General features: G+C 36.6%; 2 protein-coding genes across 10 annotated transcripts in view; one reads left to right on the forward strand and one right to left on the reverse strand.

Moving 5' to 3' along the window:
* TEX9 (testis expressed 9) overlaps nt 1-19062 on the forward strand; it is an 81914-nt gene that overhangs the window by 47826 nt on the left and 15026 nt on the right. For 3 of the 6 annotated variants that reach the window (XM_032342658.1, XM_032342654.1, XM_032342659.1), the window contains 2 exons: nt 15900-16034; nt 16895-17449. The exons of 1 other annotated variant lie outside the window; for it this stretch is intronic. In XM_032342658.1, coding sequence (XP_032198549.1) covers nt 15900-16034; nt 16895-16972 — 213 coding nt within the window. In that variant the 3' untranslated portion in view covers nt 16973-17449. Of the gene's footprint in view, nt 1-8179; nt 8227-15899; nt 16035-16894; nt 17450-19062 lie in introns of those variants that run through there. 2 more of the 6 variants (XM_032342656.1, XM_032342660.1) reach the window with 2 other exon arrangements.
* The window catches only part of MNS1 (meiosis specific nuclear structural 1), a 40793-nt gene continuing 37555 nt past the window's right edge, over nt 15825-19062 (reverse strand). For 2 of the 4 annotated variants that reach the window (XM_032342653.1, XM_032342650.1), the window contains one exon: nt 17534-17795. In XM_032342653.1, the coding sequence (XP_032198544.1) occupies nt 17703-17795 (93 nt within the window). In that variant the 3' untranslated portion in view covers nt 17534-17702. Of the gene's footprint in view, nt 15957-17484; nt 17796-19062 lie in introns of those variants that run through there. The other 2 variants (XM_032342651.1, XM_032342652.1) reach the window with 2 other exon arrangements.

Below are 19062 nucleotides of genomic sequence, written 5' to 3' on the forward strand. Positions count from 1 at the left end.
TTGTTTCTTTTTGTTACCTGATTGCTCTGGCTAAAACTTCCAGTTCTATAGTGAATAAGAGTGACAAGAGTAGACATCCTTGTCTTGGTTCTGACCTTAGGGGAGAAGCTCTGTTTTTCACCATTGAGTATGATGTCGGATTTCATACAAGGTCTTTATTATGTTTAGGTATGTTCCCTCTAAACCTAAATTTGTTGAGGTGTTGTTTTTTTATCATGAATGGATGCTGTACTTTGTCAAATGCTTTTGCCTGCATCTGTTAAAATGATTATATGGTTTATATCCTTTCTCTTAGTAATGTGATCTGTCATGTTGGTTGATTCATAAATATTGATCCACTTTTGCATCTCAGGGATAAATCCCAACTGATTGTGATGAATGATCTTTTTTTTGATGGATTGTTGGATTTGGTTTGCTAATATTTTGTTGAGGATTTTTGCATATGTGTTCATCAGAGATATTGGTCTACAGCTATTTTGTTTGTTTTGTTTTGTTTTCATGGTATCTTTATCTGGTGTTGGTATCAGAGTAATGCTGGCCTTACAGAATGAATTTGGAAGTTTTCCTTCCTCTTCTATTTTTGGAGTAGTTTGAGAAGAATAGGTAATAATTCTTTTCTTAAATGTTTGGTAGAATTTTCCTGTGAAGTTCTCTGGTCCTGGACTTTGGTTTGTTGGGAATTTTTTGATTACTGATTCAATTTCATTGCTGGTAATTAGTCTGTTCAAATTTTCTATTTCTTTCTGTTTCATTTTGGTAGGTTATATGTTTCTAGGAAGTTTTTTATTTCTTCCAGGTATCCAATTTGTTGGCATATAATTTTTCATAATATTCTCTTAAAATTCCTTGTATTTATGTGGTGTTGGTTGTTAGTTCTTTTTCATTTGTGATTTTGTTTGCATCCTCTCTCTCTCCCTTTCTCTCTCCTTTATTTGTTTTTTATTATTATTATTTTTTTTTTTTTGGTGATTCTGGCTTGAGGTTTATCATTTTGTTGATCTTTTCAAAGGACCAGCTCCTGGTGTCATTGATCTGTTCTATTGTTTTTATAGTTTCTGTATCATTTATTTCTGATGTAATCTTTATAATTTCCTTCCTTCTGCTGCTTTTGGTTTTGTTTGTTCTTCCTTTCTAGTTTTTTTTTTGGTGTAAGGTTAGGTTGTTTATTTGATATTTTTCTTATTTCTTGAGGTAGGCCTGTATTGCCGTAAACTTCCCTTTTAGAACTGCTTTTGCTGCATCCCAAAGATTTTGGACTATTGTGATTTCATTTTCATTTGTTTAAATGTAATTTTTTATTTCTCCTTTGATTTCTTGGTTGACCCATTCATTTTTTAGTAGCATGTTATTTAACTTCCATGTATTTATGCTCCTTCCAGATTTTTTTCTTGTGGTTGATTTCTAGTTTCATAGGACTGTGGTCAGAAAAGATGCATGGAATGACTTTGATCTTTTTGAATTTCTTGAGACTTGTTTTGTGACCTAAGTGTGTTCTGTTCTGGAGAATGTAGAATGTTCCATACGTGCTTGAAAAGAATGTATTTTTTTTTAAGATTTTATTTATTTATTTGAGAGAGAGACAGAGACAGAGTAAGAGCACATGAGAGGGGAGATCACAGGGAGAAGCAGACTTCCCATGGAGCTGGGAGCCCGATGTGGGACTCGATCCCAGGACTCCAGGATCATGATCTGAGCTGAGCCACCCAGGGACCCAAGAAGAATGTATTCTGCTATTTTAGGATGTTCTGAATGTATCTGTTAAGTCACTTGGTCCAGTGTGTCATTCAAAGCCACTGTTCCCTTGTTGATTTTGTTTAGATGATCTGTCCATTGATATAAGTGGAGTGTTGAAGTTCCTTACTATTATTGTGTCACTATTGATTAGTCCTTTGTGTTTGTTATTAACTGTTTTATTTATTTGGGTGTTCCCATGTTGGGTATATAAATATTTACCCAATACAAATAATTGTATCTTCTTGTTGGATTGTCCCCTTTATTATTATATATTGTCCTTTGTCTTGTTACAGTGTTTTACAGTCTGTTTTTTCCAATTTAAGTACTATTACCCCAGCTTTCTTTTGACATCCATTTGCATGGTCAGTGTTTCTCCATTCATCCATCTCCCCTCACTCTCCATCTGAGGTATCTGGTTCTAAAATAAGTCTCTTACAGGCAGCATATAAATGGATTTTGTTTCTTATCCATTTTGTTACCCTGTGTTTAACTTGGAGCAGTTAAGCCATTTGCATTCAGAGGAATTATTGATAGGTATTTGTTAACATTCTATTACTTGTTTTTTGTGGTTATTTTTGTAGTTCTTGTCTGATTCTTTCTTGTCTTGCTCTCTTCCATGGTTTTCTGACTTTCTTTAGTGATACACTTGGATTTCTTTCTCTTTATTCTTTGCATACTTATTAATGGTTTTAGGTTTATGGTTACCATTAGGTGTGTATATAACATCTTCAGCATGTAACAGTCTATATGAAGTTGGTGGTCATTTAAATTTGAATCCATTCTTTTCTCCTACCCTGTTTTATATTTTACATCCTTCCATGTTGTGAATCCCTTGACTGAGTTTTATAGATACACTTAATTTCATTGCTTTTGTGTTTTCTACTTTTCATACTCTCACAAATGGTCTTTCCTTTCCACTCAAGGCGTCCCTTTGAATATTTTTTGTAGGGCTGGTTTAGTGCTTATGAACTCTTTTAGTTTTTGTCTGAGAAACTCTTTATCTCTCCTTCTGTTCTGAGTCTTACTGGATTGAATATTCTTGGCTACACATATTTCCCTTTCAGCACTTTGAATATATCATGCCATTCTCTCTGGCCTAAGTTTCTGCTGAAAAATCTCCTGATAGCCTTAGGGGTTTTCCCCTTGTATATAACTATCTTCTTTTCTCTTGCTGCTTTTAAGTTTTCTTCTTTATCACAACTTTTTGCCATTTATTTTATTTTTTAAAAGATTTTACTTACTTATTTCAGAGAAAAAGAGAGCTGATGAGTTGGGGAAGATGCAGATGGAGTGGGAGAGGCAGACTTCCCCACTGAGCAGAGAGCCAGATGCAGGGTTCAGTCCCAGGACCCTGGGACCATGACCCAAGCTGGAGGCAGATACTTAACTGAATGAGCCACTCAGATGCCCCTACTTTTCCCATTTTAATTATTGTGTGTCTTGGTATGGACTTCCTTGGGTCAGTTTTGTTGGGCAATATCTGTACCTCCAGGATCTGGATATCTGTTTTCTTCCCCACTTTAGGGAAGTTTTCAGCTATTATTTATTTAATTAAATATTCTGCTTCCTTTTTTCTTTCTTCTTTTGGATCCCTATAATGAGAATGTTATACATGGGGAGTCACTGGGTTCCCTAAGTCTATTCTCATTTTGCATATATTTTTTTTTCTCTCCTTTGCTCCACTTGATTACTTCCCATTACTCTGTCTTCCAGGTCATTAATTTGTTCCTCTGCTTCCTCTAGCCTGTTATTTATTCCATCAAGAGTATTTTAAATTTGAATTATTTTTTTTCTTCATGTCTAATCAGTTCTTGTTTTATCTCTGTGTTGTGGATCTCACTAATGTCCTTCACTCTTCTCAAATCCAGTGAATATCTTTATGATCATTACTAAATTCTTTGTCAGGCATATTTATCTGCATTTCATTTGGGGTCTTGCTGTGATTTTGTCCTATTGTTTCATTTGGGACATATTCCTCTGTCTCCTCATTTTGCCTAACTCTTTGTTCTTGTGTGTTACAAAGTTCAACTATTTCTGTTGCTCTTGAATGTAGTAGACAGGGTGTGTACTTTTAATGACGTGATGTCACTATTCTTCTACAGGGGATGTGCAGCTACTGGGGAGACTAGGCAATCGGGTTGCTCTGCAAGTTGGAGAGGGACAGGCAGGTGAGGGGTGCAGTTTTACCAGTATGTGTGTCCTCCATGGGAGGTTGGAAGACGCAGTGTTGGCAGTTGGCACTCCTGGGGGAGAGGACCTGCAAGGAAGGGACTCCATTTATGGCTGGAGGTGGCAGGGCACAGTGTAAGCAAGTTAGATAGTGAACACTTATGCTGAGCTGATTCCCACAGGTAGCCATGTGATAATGCTTGGGGGCAGGGAAGGGATATGGAGCCTGCCACTCCTTTGTTCCTAGAGAAGTTCCTCAGGGAATTCTGAAATTAGTAACTAACTCTCCCAGTTTTTCTTTTTTTAATTTATGATTTCATTTTATTATTTTATTAGAGTTAGTGAGCAAGAGAGGGAGCATGAGTAGGGGGAAGCACAGAGGCAGAGGGAGAAGCAGACTCACTGCTGAGCAAGGAACCTGATGTGAAACTCTATCCCAGGACTCGGGATCATGACCTGAGCCGAAGGTAGACGACATAACTGACTCAGCCACTAAGGTGCCCCCAGATGTTTTTCAAACTGCTGCTTCTAAGCTGTATCTCTGGTGCTGTTTGTTGTGCTGTCTCTTTAAGGGTGGGGACTCAACTTCCTTTTGTTCCCTGGGCTCTCCCATAGCTGAGCCTGCCAATTTTTAAAGTTCCAGGCTTTAAAGACCCACTGGTTGTAAGAACTCACGAAATTTGATCCCTCTGATTTCACAGCCAAATGCCATGGGACTTTGTCTTCCTTATTCAGGCTCCTGTTTCTCATCTCCTTCATGCGTGTGTCTTTCTTCCCCTAGTGGCCAGACCTGTGGGGTTTAGCTTCTAACTGCATCCCTACCTTTCCCACCCTTTTTGATGTGGCCTTTTTCTCTGCTTTCTCTGTGGAGTTTGTTCTGCCAGTCTTTGGGTCATTTTCTGGGTTATCTGTACTGATGTGAGTGTAATCTAGTTGTATCTGCAGGACAGGTTAGTTTAGGGACCTCCTATTCAATCTTCCCTGGACCATTTGTTCTTATTTGAACCACTATAAATTTATAGAGATTCGTTTTGTGGCCTGGAATGTGATTTAAATTGGTAAATGTTCCCAGTGCCCTTGAAAAGAATGTATATTCTGCCTTTGTTGGGAGGAGCATTCAGTAAATATCAATTATGTCAAGTTGCTTGATAGTATCATTCAAATCTTCTGTATCTTTACATATTTTAGTTTACTTGTTCCATCAGTGACTGAGAGGGATATTGATCTCCAAATAAAATTGTGGATTTGTTTATTTTCCCTTTTTCAGTTTGTCAGTTTTTATTACATCATATACTTTGGAGGTCTATATTTAAGATTGTTATGTCCTCATATTGAGTTGAACCCTTTATTATTGTGACACACTTTATATTCCTCATAGTAGACTTTGTTGTGATATATACTTAGATATTAAGTAGTAACTATAGCATTTTTTAGCTTTTTTTTTTTTTTTAATGGTAGGCTCCATGCTCAGCAAGGGGCTTGAATTCACGACCCTTAGTTTCAGAGTCACATGCTCTCCCAACTGAGCCATCCAGGCATGCACTTAAGCTTTATTTTAATTAGTGTTAGCATTAGTTTATCTTTTGCCATTCCTTTACTTGTAACTCCTTTATATCTTGTAGGCAGCGTATAGTTGAGTACTTATTTTATCACTTGTTTATTCATTTGTTTAATGCAGTCTCTGACTTTTCAAGTGGGATATTTAGAACATTACATTTAATGTGATTATTAATATGGTTGTGTTTAATTCTGTTAACTTCCTGTTTGTTTATTTGCATATTTTCTTTCTTTCCCTTTCTTCTCTCTCTCCTTCTTTTGGATATTCTTTTAATGATTCCATTTTATCTCCTGTATTCTCAACTCTTTTCTGTGCACATTTTAGCATTCCTCATACAGTTCTTTATCATTGTCTACCTTCAAGAAATATTACAGCACTTTATGAATAATTTAAGAACCTTTTAGTGGTATATTCCATTTACTCTTCTGCCATTTTTGCTGTTGTCATACATTTTACATATACACAAATTCCACACTATATGGTTAGTTTTTGCTTTAAAGAATTATCTTTTAAAATTAAAAAAAAATAGTTTTGGCATAGTACACATAAAATTTACCCTGTTGTATTTTAAATGTACAGTTCATGGTGTTACGCACATGCACAATGTTATGCAGCCAAACACCAGAACTCTTCTTTCATCTTACAAAAATTGCAACTCTGTGTCTATTAAATAGCAATTCCCCATTCCCTTCTTCCCCACTCCTGACAACCACTGTTCTGCTTTCTATCTTTATTATTTTGACCACTCTAGGTACCTCATAAAAGTGAATTCATACAATGTTTCTCTTTTTGTGATGGGCTTATTTCACTTAGTATACTGTCCTCCACTTTCATCCATGTTGTATCATGTGTCAGAATTTCATTCTTTTTAAGACCGAATATACTCCACTGTATGTATATACCACATTTTGTTTATCAACTAGTCTGTGGATACTTGGGTTGCTCTTGTCTTTTGGCTATTATGAATAATCCTGCTATGAGCATGAGTATATAATTAATCTTTTTTTTTTCCCAAAGATTTTATTTATTTATTTGACAGAGAGAGATCACATGTAGGCAGAGAGGCAGGCAGAGAGAGAGAGAGGAGGAAGCAGGCTCCCTGCTGAGCAGAGAGCCCGATGCGGGACTCGATCCCAGGACCCTGAGATCATGACCTGAGCCGAAGGCAGCGGCTTAACCCACTGAGCCACCCAGGCGCCCTATAATTAATCTTTTTAAGACGCTGCTTTCTGTTATTTGGGGTGTATGTCCAGATGTGGAACTGCTGGATCATACCATGTGGAATTGCTCTAATCATAAGATTAAATTAAATCTTTAATTTTTTAAGAAAAAAAATACTGCTTTTCGGCAGCAACTGCATCATTTTACATCCTCACCAATGGTGCATTAAGGTTCCAGTTTCTCTGTATTTTCACCAGTACTTGTTTTTTGTTTGTGTGTGTGTGCATGTTTTGAGTTTTATTTTTTTTAATAGTAGTCATCCTTGTGTTTATTAGATCATTCTCTCTGTGATTTTGATTTGCATTTCCCTAATGACTGGTGATTTGATCACCTTTTCATATGCTTGAAGTAAGCCATTTATATATCTTCTTTAGAGAAATACCTAAAAAAATATACAGTGTACTTAAACAGTTGGTGGACTGTTCTCTATTACTGATTTGGAGGAGTTCTTTACATATTCTGGATATTAACCCCTTATCAGATACATGATTTGCAAATATCTGCAAACCATTCTATAGGTTGGCTTTCTCTCTGTTCTTTTTGTCCTTTGATGTAAGTCCAGTTTATTTTTCCTTTTGTTTCCTGTACTTTTGGTGTCCTATCCAGGAAATCACAACCAAATCCAATATCATGTACCATGTCCTCTGTGTTTTCTTCTAACAGTTCCATAATTTGGGAGTTTACATTTAGGTCTTTGACCGAAGACCAAGGCGTTTGAGTTATTTTTGTATATGGTATGATATAGGGAGTATAGGTTCATTATTTTGCTTGGAGATAAAGTTTCCTAGCACTGTTTATTCCCAGTGAATGGCTAGATACCCTTGTCAATAATTATTTGTCCTTGTGTACATATGTTTATTTCTGGGCGTTCTTTTCCATTGGTCTATATTTTATGAAGGTATCATATTGTTTTGATTACTGTAGCTTTGTAATAAATTTTGAAATCAGGAAGTGTGAAACCTCCAAATTTGTTATTCATTTTCGGGATTGTTTGCCTATTTCTGGTCTTTTGAGATTCCATATGAATATTAGGGTGGATCTTTCTATTTCTGTAAAAAACACAACTGGAATTTTGATAGAGATTATGTTTAATATATAACTATCTTTTGGGTAATATTGGTATCAGAACTAATATTAAGTCTTTCCAATCCACAAACACAGAATTTCTGTCCACTTATTTGTGTTTAAATATTTTCCGCAGTGTTTTGAAGTTTTCAGTGTAAAAGTCTTCCACCTCCTAAGTTATGTTTATTCTAAAGTATTTTATTCTTTTTCATGGTCATTACTTTTTAAGAATGTTCATTGTTAGTATATGAAAATATAACTGATTCTTATGAATCAATTGATTCTGTATCTTGCAGCTTTACCAAATGAATTTATTCTTACAGTTTACTTGTGGAATCCTTAGGGTTTTCTACATTTATGTGCTATCTGTGAATAAAAATAAGCTTTCTTCTTTTTTTATGTGGGTGCCTTTTAATTATTTTTCTTCCCTAGCTGCTCTGACCAAGACTTCTGGACTAAGTTGGATAAACGTGGCAAAAGTAGGTAACTTGGGGTGCCTGGGTGGCTCAGTGGATTAAACCTCTGCCTTCAGCTCAGATCATGATCTCAGGGTCCTGGAATTGAGCCCCGCATCGGGCTCTCTGCTTGGCAGGGAGCCTGCATCCCTCTCTCTCCCTGCCTGCCTCTCTGCCCATTTGTGGTTTCTCTCTCTGTGTCAGACAAACAAACAAATCAATCAATCAATCGAAAAGGAGGTAACTTGTGTTCTTCCTGATCATAGAGCTAAAGCTTCCAGTCTTTTACCACTGAGTCTGTTAGCTGTGGGCTTTTCCTATATGGCTTTTATTATGTTGAAGTAGTATCATTCTGTCATGAAAATGTGTTAAATCTTCTCATATGCTATTTCTACATCAATTGAGAGGATTGTGTGTGTGTTTTTTTTCCCTTCCTTCTGTTAATGTGGAGTGTTACGTTGATTGATTTTCATATGTTGAACCATCCTTGCTTCCAGGAATATATCCCACTTGGTTGTTCTGTATAAACCTTTGCATGTACTGCAGAACTCAGTTTGCTATTATTTTGTTGGGGATTTTCACATCAGTATTTCTGAGGGATATTGTTCTGTAGGTTTTTTTCTCATGTTTTTCTCTGGCTTTGGTAATGGACTAATGCTGACTTTCACAGAATGAGTTTTGGTCTCTTCAGTTTGGGATAAGAATTTGAACATGATTGGTGTTAATTTTTCTTTATTTTTTAATATAAATTTTATTTCATTTTTTAAATTAACATAATGTATTATTTGTTTCAGGGCTATGGTTCTGTGATTGATCAGTCTCAAACAACACTCAGTGTTCACCACAACACATACCTTCCCCAGTATCCATCACCCAGCCACCCCATCTCTCCATTCCCCTCCCCTCCAGCAATCCTTAGTTTGTTTCCTAAGATTAAGAGTCAGTTATGACTTATCTCCCTCTCTGGTTTCATCTTGTTTCATTTTTTCCTCTCTTCCCCTGTGATCCTCTGCCTTGTTTCTCAAATTCCACATATCAGTGAGATCATATGATAAGTATCATTCTCTGATTAACTTATTTCACTTAGCATAATACCCTCTAGTTCCATCCACATCATTGCAAATGGCCAGATTTCATTTTTTGATGGCTGCATAATATTCCTGTGTGTGTGTGTGTGTGTGTGTGTGTGTGTGTGTGTGTGTGTGTGTTTCTGTCTGTCTCATCTTTATCCATTCATCTGTCGATGGATAGCTGGGCTCTTCCTATAGTTTGGCTATTGTGGACATTGCTGGTATAAACACTAGGGTGCAGGTGCCCCTTTGGATCACTACATTTATATCTTTGGGGTAAATAAATACTCAGTAGTGCAATTCCTGGGTTGTAGAGTAGCTCTCTTTTCAACTTTCCAAGGAACCTCCATACTGTTCTCCAGAGTGGCTGCACCAGCTTGCATTCCCACCAACAGTGTAGGAAGGTTCTCCTTTCTGTGCATCCTCGCCAACATCTGTCATTTCCCGACTTAATTTTAGTCATTCTAACTGGTGTGAGGTGGTATCTCACTGTAGTATTGATTTGTACTTCCCTGATGCCAAGTGATGTTGTATACTTTTTCATGTGTCTGTTGGCCATTTGGATGTCTTTTTTGAAGAAATGTCTGTTCAGGTCTTCTGCCCATTTCTTGATTGGATTATTTGCACTTTGGGTGTTGAGTTTGGTAAGTTCTCTATAGATTTTGGATACTAGCCCTTTATCTGATAAGTCATTTGGAAATACCCTCTCTGATCCTGCCAATTGTCTTGTTTTGTTGATTGTTCCCCTTGCTGTGCAGAAGCTTTTTATCTTAGTAAAGATCCCTGCATGTGGCTGTCCAGTTTTCCCATCACCATTTGTTGAAGAGACTGTCTTTTTTCCATTGGATGTTCTTCCCTGCTTTGTGGAAGATTAGTTGACCGTAAAGTTGAGGGTCCATTTCTGGGTTCATTATTCTATTCCATTGATCTATGTCTGTTTTTGTGCCAGCACCATACTGTCTTGATGATTACAGCTTTGTAATAGAGCTTGAAGTCCAGATTTGTGATGCCACCAGCTTTGGTTTTCTTTTTCAACATTCCTTTGGCTATTTGGGGTCTTTTCTGGTTCTATCCAAATTTTAGGATTATTTATTACAGTTCTGTGAAAAAAAGTTGATGGTTTTTTGATAAGGATTGCATTGTGTAGATTGCTCTAGCTAGCATAGACATTTTAACAATATTTGTTCTTCTAATCCATGAGCATGGAACTTTTTTCCATTTCTTTGTGTCTTCCTCAATTTCATGTGTATTCTATAATTTTCTGGGTACAGATCCTTTGCCTCTTTGGTTAAATTTATTTCTAGCAATCTCATGGCTTTGGGTACAGCTGTAAATGAGATTGACTCAATTTCTCTTTCTTCTGTCTCATTCTTGGTGTATAGAAATGCAACTGATTTCTGTGCATTGATTTTATATCTTTTTTTTAAAAAAGATTTTTATTTATTTGACAGAGATCACAAGTAGAGAGGTAGGTGGGGGTGGAGGGGATGCAGGTTCCCTGCTGAGTAGAGAGCCCGACGTGGGGCTCAATCCCAGGACCCTGGGATCATGACCTGAGCCGAAGGCAGAGCCTTTAACCCACTGAGCCACCCAGGTGCCCCTTGATTTTATATCTTGACACTTCATATGAATTCCTTTATGAGTTCTGGCAATTAGGGGGTGGAATCTTTTGGGTTATCCACATAAAGTATCATGTCATCTGCTAAGAGTGTTTGACTACTTCTTTGCTGATTCAGATGCCTTTATTTCTTTTTGTTGTCTGATTGCTGAGGCTAGGACTTCTAGTACTTGTTGAATAGCAGTGGTGATATTGGACATCCCTGCCATGTTTCTGACCTTACAGGAAAAGCTCTGAGTTTTTCCCCACTGAGAATGATATGTACTATAGGTTTTTCGTAGACGGCTTTTATGGTATTGAGGTATGTTCCCTCTATCCCTACACAATGAAAAGTTTCAATTAAGAAAGGATGCTGTACTTTCTCAAATGCTTCTTCTGTGTCTATTGAGAGGATCATATGGTTCTTGTCCTTTCTTTTATTTATGTAGTGTATCACATTGATTTACTGATGTGGAACCCTTATAGCCCTGGAATTAATCCCATTTGGTCGTGATGAATAATCCTTTGACTGTATTGTTGGATCCTTTTGGCTAGTATTTTGTAAGAGTTATTACATCCATGTTCATCAGGGACATTGGTCTGTAATTCTCCTTTCTGATGAGGTCTTTGTCTGGTCTTCGGATCAAGGTAATGCCTCAAAGAAAGAGTGTGGAAGTTTTTCTTCCATTTATATTTTTTGAATAGCTTCAGAAGAATAGGTGTTAATTCTTCTTGAAATGTTTGGTGAAACTCTCCAGGGAAGCCATCTGGTCCTGGGCTCTTGTTTTTTTGGGGGGGGAGATTTTGGATTACTGCTTCAATTTCCTTACTGGTTATGGATCTGTTCATCTTTTCTATTTCTTCTTGGTTCAGTTTTGGTAGTTTATAAGTCTCTAGGAATGCATCCATTTCTTTCAGATTGTTTGATTTGCTGGCATATAGTTGCTCATAATGTGTTCTTATAATTGTTCGTATTTCTTTGTTGTTAGTTTTGATCTTTCTTCTTTTATTCATGATTTTGTTTGGGTCCTTTCTCTTTTCGATAAGTCTGACCAGGGGTTTATCAATCTTATTCTTTCAGAGAACCAGTTCTTAGTTTCATTTATCTGTTCTGCTGTTCTTTTGGTTTCTGTTTCATTGATTTCTGCTCTGATCTTTATTATTTCTCTTCTCTTGCTGGGTTTAGGCTTTATTTGCTGTCCTATCTCAGCTCTTCTAGATATAAGTTTAGCTTCTGTATTTGAGACTTGGTTTCTTGAGAAAGACTTGTGGTGCTATATACTTCCCTCTTAGGACTGCCTTTGCTGCATTCCAAAGGTTTTGAACAGTTGTGTTCTCATTTTCATTTGTTTCCATGATTTTTAAAGTTCTTTAATTTCCTGATTGACCCATTGGTTCTTTAGTGGGATGCTTTTTAGCCTCCATGTATTTGAGTTCTTTCCAACTTTCCTCTGGTCATTTAGTTCAGCTTTAGGGGACAAGAATGAAAAGGGCGGCCTCCCAATCTCTGGCCCCAGAGAAGCCGAGAACTTGGGATCCCACTCCTCAGTGAGCCCTCAGAGAAAAGCAGTCAGTCACTCCTGTCTCCCTGGTTTCTGGCTGCACCCTATGCTCTAACTCCTAAAAGTTCTGATTTTGTGCTCCGCTGCTCTGTCACTTGCCAGTAGCCAGCTGATGGAAGCTCCCTCCCCGCTATGGTGTGTCTTCCCATATATCACCTCGTACTCACTTATCCGTACCACCTACCTTCCAGAAACTGGTCACTTTTCTGTTCATAGAATGGCTGCTACTCTTTTCTTTGATCTCTGATTGAGTTTGCAGGTGTTCAGAATGATTTGATAGCTATCTAACTGAATTCCTGGGACCGGATGAAATTAAAGTCTCCTACTCCTCTGCTATCTTGGACTCTTCTTGGTGTTAATTTTTCTTAAAATATTTGGTATAATTCTCCAGTAAAGCCATCTGGTTCAGGGATTTCCTTGCTGAGAGGTTTTTGAGTGCTCCTTCAGTCTGCTAACTAGTTACATATTTGTATTGCCTGAACTAATTTCCTATTTCTTCATCATTCATTTTTAGTAGTTTGGTAGTGTCTAGGAATTTACTTCATCTAGCTTATCCAATTATTGGTGTATCATTGCTCAGAGTATTCTCTTATCCTCTTTATTTCTGTAGTTTTAGTTGTAATGTCTACTGTCCCATTTACAATTTTATTTCTGTAAGTCGGTTTTAATATCCCCTTTCATTTCTGCTGTTATTTGAGTCTATCTTTTTTTGTCTAGATAAAGTAAATTTTGTTGATCTTTTCAAAGAACCAACTCTTAGTTTCATTGATTTTTCTCTACTGTTATTTTATTCTCTATTTATCTCTGATCTAATCTTTAGTATTTCCTACTTTCAGCTAGCTTTGGGTTTAGTTCTATAGTTTAGTTCTTTAGTTGTTATGATTTGAGATCTTTATTCTTTTTTAACATAAACATTTGTAGCTATACATTTTCACATTAGCATTGCTTTCACTATATCCTGTAAGTTTTGGTACATTGTGTTTTAGTTGTCATTTATCTGAAGATAATTTCTAACTTCCCTTATGATTTCTTCTTTGACCCATTGGTTAAGAGTATATTGTTTAATCCCCACATATTTATAGATTTTCCAATTTTCCTTCTGATGTTGATTTTGAGTTTCATTTAGTGTGAACAGAAAGTTTGTATGGCTTCAGTCTTTTAGAATTTACTAAGACTTGTTTTGTGGCCTATGATCTGTTTTGGAGAATGTTCCATGTACACTTAAGAAAAATGTGTATTTGGAGCCACTTGGGTGGTACAGTCAGTTGAGTGTTGACTCTTGGTTTCAGCTTCAGCTCAGGTTATAGTCTAAAGGTGGTGAGATTGAGCCCTGTCGGGCTCCACATTTAGCACAGTCTGCTTGGGTTTCTCTCTCCCTCTCTCTCTGCCCTTCACCCCTGCACATGCTCACATTCTCTCTCAAATAAATAAATCTTTAGGGGTGAAACAAAGGAAAAATGTGTATTTTGCTTTTGTTGGGTGGAATGTACTATATACATCTTTTGGGCCCAGTTGGTCTGTTGGGTTGTTCACGTACTGTTCTTAATGCCCTTCTTTCTTGTTGTTATATCCATAGGTGGGGTATTGAAGTCTACTATAATCACCGAGGTTTTTTTTCCTCCACCAGTTCTGTCAATGTTTGCCTCATATATTTAGGAACTGATGTTTGGTGAATATACAATTGTTGTAATTTCTTGGTGAATGAAGCATTTTATTACATAATGGCCTTTTTGTCTCATAACTGTTTTGACTTATAGTCTATTTTGTCTGATACTATTATAGACCCCCTGTCCTCCTTTGGGTACCATTTGCATGCAGTGTCTTTTTTCATTTTTCCAATGTATGTCCTTACATCTCTTGTAGACAGTATACAGTTCAATCTTATTTTTTTAAATACAATCTAGGGGAAGTTTAATTCATTTACATTTCCAGTTATTGCTGATGGGGAAGAACTTCCCATTACCGTTTTGATTTGTTTTCTGTATGTCTTAAAGCTCTTTACCCTGTCATTTAAATGTTTAACTTCCTAGGAGTCTCAGCCCTGCTTCTTCTCTGGGCCTTCAATGTTGCATTTTATTCCTCAGCCTATAATCTCTTGTACCTAGACATTCATGGTTATGCAGACCCTCTGTAGGCCCTATGTGCAGCAGTTCCCACCACTGCTTCCAGCAGCCTCCAGCCTGATACATAAACTGTGTCACCATTCCATCAGTGCTCTGAATCAGGTGAGACAGTCCCTCAGGCAATCCCCAAACAAGTCAGACCATTACAGGCAAATTCTATTCTTCTTTCCACGAATTGAAAAGCTTCCTTCCATTATGCCAGGAGGGTAAGGGGGAAAAGGGTAAGCATAAATGCCATGAAATTTCCTATCATTTTTGAATATGGCTTTTTAGGTGTTTGCTTGGCTGTTACTGCTTAGTTGGCTTCTATACTGCTCAGAACACTACAGTGTCTTCAGTGTGTCCATGTGTGTTTGTTGGGGGACAAGGGCCCGGAACTTTGTAGTCTGCCATCTTCGTGACATCACTATCAATTATCTTTTAAAGAGATTTATTTTAATAAGAAGTCTACTAATATTTATGTTATTATTTCTGTTACTTTATATATGTATGTAGATTCAGATTTCCTCCTGGTATCATTGCCATTTTGCATGAAAGGCTTAACATTTATTTAAGTATAAGGTCTTCCTGTACTTTGTTAAATTCTAATGACCAAAGTTCATTGTCCTTCTTTTCCATTGTCCAAACTGATGCTGAGCTCATTTGGATAATTTTTGCCAAGATCACAAACTCTCTCTCCCTTGTCAGGCCTGTGGCTGAATTCTCTGCTCAGCTCTTTAGACCATAGCTGTTGCCTTTCATGTGTTCCGAGGGGTCTCACCCTGCCCACGGGGTATTTGGGGTATTTAAGTGTCTACCAGGGATTTGAGGAAATTTTGAGGGCTCCATTCTTTCTAGGATTTGTCAACTGAAAATTTCTGCCACCCTGGCAACCCTGTTTTCTCAAACCAGTAAGACTGCTACTTTTTCCTCGAGGTCCATCTCCTGTGAACCCATGAAGTAGAAAGTGCTCTCAGAAGCCAGCTGACTATAGAAGAAGAAAAAAAAAAAAAAAAACCCAGTTGACTATGGATTTCAGCCAGTATATTTCCCTTTTTTCAAGGAGCATTATCACCTCCAGTTTCTGCTTACTACTGATTATTCATCTATACCTTCAAATATGTTTTTGTTAACCCCAGAAGAATTGGTCTACTACAAACTGGCATTACTGGAATTAGAACTGAATTATTTCTAAAATGTTTGAGAGATCATTAAGTTATCAATGTTAGTTATTCAGTAATGCAAAGAAGAAAATTTGCAAAATTTTTATATTTCAGTTAAAGATATTTATTACTAATGTGACAATATTTTTAATTTTTTCCAGTAAAGACTGAAGACTATCTGGAAGTTTCTTCTCTTTTTGCAGGATATAGCCAATGAAGAACACAAAAAAATTGAAGCACTAAAATCAGAAAACAAGAAGCTAGAAAAACAAAAAGGAGAATTAATGATAGGGTTCAAGAAACAGTTAAAATTAATTGATGTTTTAAAAAGGCAGAAGGTGAGTCTGTCCTTAAAAAACACAGTTAAATCATAGGTATTATTTGGGCCACTCTACTAAAACAGTTATTATTTCTACTTTAGATACGTTTTTTTGACACACGTAGGCACAAAATTTTTTAAAGATTTTTTAAAAATTTATTTGACAGAGAGAGATTACATGTAGGCAGAGAGAGAGGAGGGAGCAGGCTCCCTGCTGAGCAGAGAGCCCAATGTGGGGCTCGATCCCAGGACCCCAGGATCCCGAGCTGAGCCGAAGGCAGAGGCCCTAACCCACTGAGGGATCGAGAGATCCCTCGATCTCCCGAGGCGCCCCTAGGCACAAAATTTTATCTATTAACATACATAAGATTTATATACAATGTGTCATCCAAGCAAATGGATATTTTCATGCAAGTATATTAGTAATGTTGCAAATGCGACTAGAAATACTGTATGGATACTCTTTAATTAAAGAAAGTATGTACAAGAATAACTATTATCTTAGGGGATTAGTTTGCCTCTTGAAACAGGGAAGACTGAAAATTGAATCCCAACTCCTGTTTCCTTCTGTCCACAAAGTTACATGGTGGTGAAAAGATACGGAGTCATGGTTCTGCCACTCTCCCTTTTTGCCAAGGCTAGGAATTAAAATGTTATTATTCTCTCAACATGTTGGTTCAGTAACCACCATGGACAAAATAAGTTTTTACAAGCTGACCACTGAATGTAATTTCAAATATCATGTTTATTAGAATTTGAGTACACATTCCAACAGACCTTATTAATTTGATAGCATATGTATGTACACACTTTTATCAATTTCCTGTTGTTCTGTGGTCTACTCTTAATACTAAAACAATATTGATTTGTTACAAACAGATGCATATTGAAGCTGCCAAGATGTTGTCTTTCACCGAAGAGGAATTTATGAAGGCACTTGAATGGGGAAATTCATAAATTATCTACTTTATATAGACTTTGTATGTCTGTCTAACTGTATGACCCATATATATTTTATTTTTACTCTAAGTAATGAAGACATTTGGTAATGAAATCAAAGTAATTCCAGTGAATTCCCTGTTCAGATTTAGGGGATACAAAATTGATATGTAAAATAATAGGAATTTAACTTTTGTTTCTTTCTTGTGACCCACTTGCCATTTAATATAAAGTACTTTATATTAAAGTACTGGAGATTCAGCTCTAGTTCATAAATGGTAAGTTTATGTTATAGAAATTCTGTTTTTAAGTTTTCATTGACAATAAAGCACTTTGAAATTCCTCACTCTTATTCTCTTTCCTTATAGTAGAAAGAAAAAGATACTTTGGCTGGCCAAATCCTGGAAGTAAAGTTCCTAAAATACCAGTGGAACTGTAGTCTGAATGGAGATGCAGAAAAAGTTCTGAGCAGCAGGAGTAGTATGAAGAAGTTAGTCTCCTGGGTTTGGCCTGTAACGTACTTATATATACATGGACTGTTGTGATGTGGTACATAACTCAGATCTTCAAATTATCAGTACAAGAACGAGTTTGACTAAGAGCAATTAATTTTGTAGCTAAAAAAATACGAATTAGAGACACTTTAGAAAATCCAAGTAGATTAAAGATTCAGTATTAACTGTAAAACAAAAGTTACAATGACATCTAGTGGTGAAAACAATCTAGTTTTTACCTAATCTTGATGGTGTCATTTCTCTTCACAAATTTCACTCCTTTTCTGATATACTTTCCTGAACTCTTCACCAAGCATATCGATATCATCCTCTTTTTTAAATACTCCCTACAAGAAAAATATTTTGTGGGTTACTTCAAATGCTAGAGTAGTTCACCAAATGCTAACGAATATATAGACTACAAATTTATGAAGTTAAAGCTCTAAGATATTGTAATTTAATGCATTTATGAAAAAATCACTGTTCTCTAAAATTATGATTTGATATATATACTGAATATTCTTTGATTTCCTGACGTATCTATCAGCTCCAGTGTAGGAATTTGTAATAGGAATCTGGGCTCTTCTCCCTTACTACTGCAGGTCACGACTGCTAGGATTGGCTGAATGAGAAAGAATTTAATAAGGTCTGAGAGAGGTCAGGGTGAAGAGACTGAGCTTTGCCAGGCTCATGGATGAGACTGGCTTTTGCCTCCATTCTGTGGCTGATCAGCAAACCTTCAGTCTTGCAGGAAAGGCTCCAAGTTTGGAATTAGACCATTTAACCAAGCCCTCTGAAATTCTCCTATACAGTAAAAGCCTCTTAAGTATTTGCTTATATAATTTAAAGGACCTAAAGAATAATTTAGGTCATTTGGGGATATATCAGGTTTGTTAGGCTCTCCCCATCTCCACATTTACTTTTAAAAAATATCTAAATCCCAGACTCTCCAGAACTTATAAGGTGATGTATTAATTTAAAAAGAAGACTAAATTAATCCTATCAACCAATTAGACTGTAACAACCTCTGGACAAGCAATAATTACTCAATTCCCTTTCTCCCTCCTTAGCACTGCACTAAAAAATAAGCACTTGATTCTTTCAGATGAATAAATCGAATGACATTTCTAAATTTAAAAGATGGAAATTTTATTTACATGCATCCAGATGTTTATATGGCTTATGAAACTCAGTTGTTACTTCATTTATAGTCAGAATGTATCTCACTTATACATGAAAATCTTATCTTTTGGAAGTACTTTCAAAAACGGGTTCCCTAGTATCTATTTAAAACTTCCCATTAGATAGCAGATCTGTCTCAGACTTGGTTCAAGCATGTGTCTGTTAGCAGTGTTACCAATTATAAGACTTTCCTGTATGTCATCAGCTTTAGTGTACAAAGTATCACAACTGATTTCAAGTAGTTTAGTTTTAGACTTCTAAAACTGAAATTCAGAAAATCTAGCACCTGCTTCTAAGAATGTGCCAAGACCAACTCTCTCATTTTAGAGACAGATGTCAATGACTGCTTAAGATCCTACTGCTGCTGCTTTGTGAACAGCCAGAAGTAAGCAAAACCTAGACTCTCTGAAGTCCTAGTACCATGTAATTTTC

This window comes from Mustela erminea, chromosome 5, assembly GCF_009829155.1.
Source record: "Mustela erminea isolate mMusErm1 chromosome 5, mMusErm1.Pri, whole genome shotgun sequence".
Taxonomy (NCBI): Eukaryota; Metazoa; Chordata; class Mammalia; order Carnivora; family Mustelidae; genus Mustela; species Mustela erminea.